The 2,684-nt window shown below is 41.6% G+C and overlaps 1 protein-coding gene across 1 annotated transcript; it reads right to left on the bottom strand.

The window, feature by feature from the left end:
• Window positions 1–260: 260 nt before the first annotated feature.
• LOC113584906 (olfactory receptor 3-like) lies at window positions 261–1,256 on the bottom strand. Its single transcript, XM_027022121.2, has one exon. It carries the CDS (start codon window positions 1,251–1,253, stop codon window positions 261–263), a length of 993 nt encoding a protein of 330 aa, XP_026877922.2. The 5' UTR covers window positions 1,254–1,256.
• Between the last annotated feature and the right edge of the window lie 1,428 nt (window positions 1,257–2,684).

Raw genomic sequence — 2,684 nt, 5'->3', positions numbered from 1 at the left:
ATAATTTGAATTTATCCTACTCAGTATATGTACACTATGCATACAATAGAAGTATACTATGCATCTACCTTTGATCAAATACATGTCCAAACTTTATAACTTAAACTATGGTGTATCATAGTACAATGATAGACCAGCTGTAGTAAAAAAAAATCATAGTTTCAATAACAGTCTATAGAGGGGTGTAGCCTGTCAACTTTTCAGCTCGGTACACATGAAAATTCTAAGCTTTGACACTAAACAATCATTACAATGTCATTTTAATTCTTTACAATGCTAATCACAGACCCTTCTTTTGCAAAGATCAGCTTGGCTCGTCTGTAAAGAACTTTAAAGGACTGCAATATCTCATTTGTCTTTAGAGTATATATAATGGGATTCAGCATAGGTGGAATAGTTTGTGTTAATACGGAGTTAATTATTCTAGTATTTGGAGGGATGGATGTTACAAGAGCAGAAATGTAAACGCTAACAATTGGCAGGTAAAACATGGCCACTAATATGAGATGGGAGGTGCAGGTTTTCATAGCTTTGATTCTGTCAGCACCACGCGAGATCCTTAGTAATGCAAAACCAATACAAACATATGAGACAAGGATCAAAATCAATGGAATATATAGTATTGATGTAACACCTACATGTGCCAATATGTAATTCATACTAACGTCACTACACGCTAGTCTATAGACTGGGCCATGATCACAGAAATAGCTGTCAACTGTAGTAGATCTACAGAAGGACAGTCTGGTAATAAAACCCACAAGCAGAGCAAAGACAATCAATGCAAAAACCCATATAACACCAATGATCACAGCCATTGCTGTTTTGGTTACAACAGCATGATACCTCAGAGGGAAACATATGGCAACCAGTCTGTCATAAGCCAGAGCAAGCAGAGTAAGAGACTGTAGAGTCATAAAGAAAAAAACAAAAAACATGTTTGCCAGACAGTCCTCATAAGAAATGTACTGTTTGTCAAACAAAAACATTTCCACATACTTTGGAATGACAGCTGAGCTTCCACACAGATCAGAGAAGGCCAAGTTGAAGACTGCTATGTACTTTGCTGTGTGTAGTACGCGTGCCAGGAATATAACACCCATTACAAAAGAATTGCCTAAAACCGTCAAAACATACACAAAACACAGAAATATATAGTAATACTTTGCATATGGAACATTGTAAAATCCACTGATGTAAAATGTGGCAGGGTGAATAAAGGTTGCATTATCAAGGGATCTTGTGTAAGTCATGTTAGCAAGAAATATCTGTAACTTCTTACTGAAAGAAAAATATAGTTACAGAACCATGAAGAAACTTCATATCACAATTCAAATAGTTACAATAGTTGTGTAAAGTTGCAGAGATTTTAAATCACCCAGTGAATGAATAACAAATGATAATCTCTGTAATATATATTAAACATATTAGTCCTATAGTGCAGGAAAAATAAAAAGATCTCCAAAGGTTTGATCGAATACTTTTGGAGCTGGAACAGTAGAGATCAATCACATTTATAACAGACCTATGTTTGCATCACCCACTAAATCACACCTCCATTCCCAAATCTCTGAAGAGAGGATAAACTGGATTACATGCTGTCCTCGTGTCATGGTTGACTGTTCATCAGGGAGGAGGGACACGCCCACTCCTGTGTTCACCTGTTCCTTATTTTTGATCACCAAATAAGTGAAACTGGGAGGGAACCCTGTCGATGGGACATGCCAAGGCTCCTGAGGAACCCATGCAATTGGACACTTGGCAACTCTGGAGCAGCGGGGAACGTGATGGACTGGGGGAAGCAATTTCCCTGCCCTCTGCTATAAGCGTGCAAGCGCTTGACAGAGGACCTGTGGGTTCAGGGTACATCACTCATCACTCCTCGTGTCCTCCTCAAAACAAACAAGGATCACGTAGAGCACATTTCCTTTTTTCTCCTTTCTTCTCTTTCTCACCCCCTCATATTAGGTTTGCCTTGGCTGCGTTTACACAGCCCTCAGCTGCTGTGGACCAAGAATCGCTTCCTCGAGTGGGTGTCCTCCTGTGACAGGCAATGCTTTCCTAACCGGGCTGTGCCTCTGTAGTCAACATCGATAGGGAGTCCCGACACTGACAAAAGCTTCACCATTCCCTGGGAATATAGACTTGGCAGAGGCGTTTAGTCCCACTAAGGCTAAAAAGCTTCCCCCCTATCGTGTGCCATCACTCTGAAGAGGAGAGCTCTCCCTCCCAGGTGTAGAATTTATCCTCTCTCACAGGAGGAGGAGCGGACAATGGAGTAAGAAGGCACTGGAGCAGGGTTAGATTTGTCCCTCCAACCTCTCTGGCCTCTGCCAGTGTCTATTCCATTAAGCACTTGAGCAGTTAAGGGGAGCCAGGTATTTTACAAAATTAGACCTACACAGTGCTCATACGGATCAGGGAGGGTGACAAGTGGAAGACAGCCTTCAGCACATCCTCAGGGCATTATGAGTATTTAGTCCTGCCATCTGGTCTAGCCATGACTCCCTCAGTCTTCCAAATGTCCATAAACGAGGTCCTAAGGGAGTTGCTGGGTAGATCCGTCATCACTTATATTGATGACATCCTGATCTATTCCTCCTCCTGGGGCCATCATGTGCGTGACATATGGGCTGTCCTCCTTACCCTCTTGCAGAACCACCTCTACTGCAAATTAGAGAAAT

Source organism: Electrophorus electricus, chromosome 17 (assembly GCF_013358815.1).
Source record: "Electrophorus electricus isolate fEleEle1 chromosome 17, fEleEle1.pri, whole genome shotgun sequence".
Classification (NCBI taxonomy): Eukaryota; Metazoa; Chordata; class Actinopteri; order Gymnotiformes; family Gymnotidae; genus Electrophorus; species Electrophorus electricus.
Note: the sequence above shows the minus strand (reverse complement) of the source record. Positions and strands in the feature narration are given on the sequence as shown.

What these genes read in the sequence shown, in the direction of transcription:
- LOC113584906 (XM_027022121.2), bottom strand. Translation starts at nt 1,253, where the DNA reads ATGACTTACACAAGATCCCTTGATAATGCAACCTTTATTCACCCTGCC.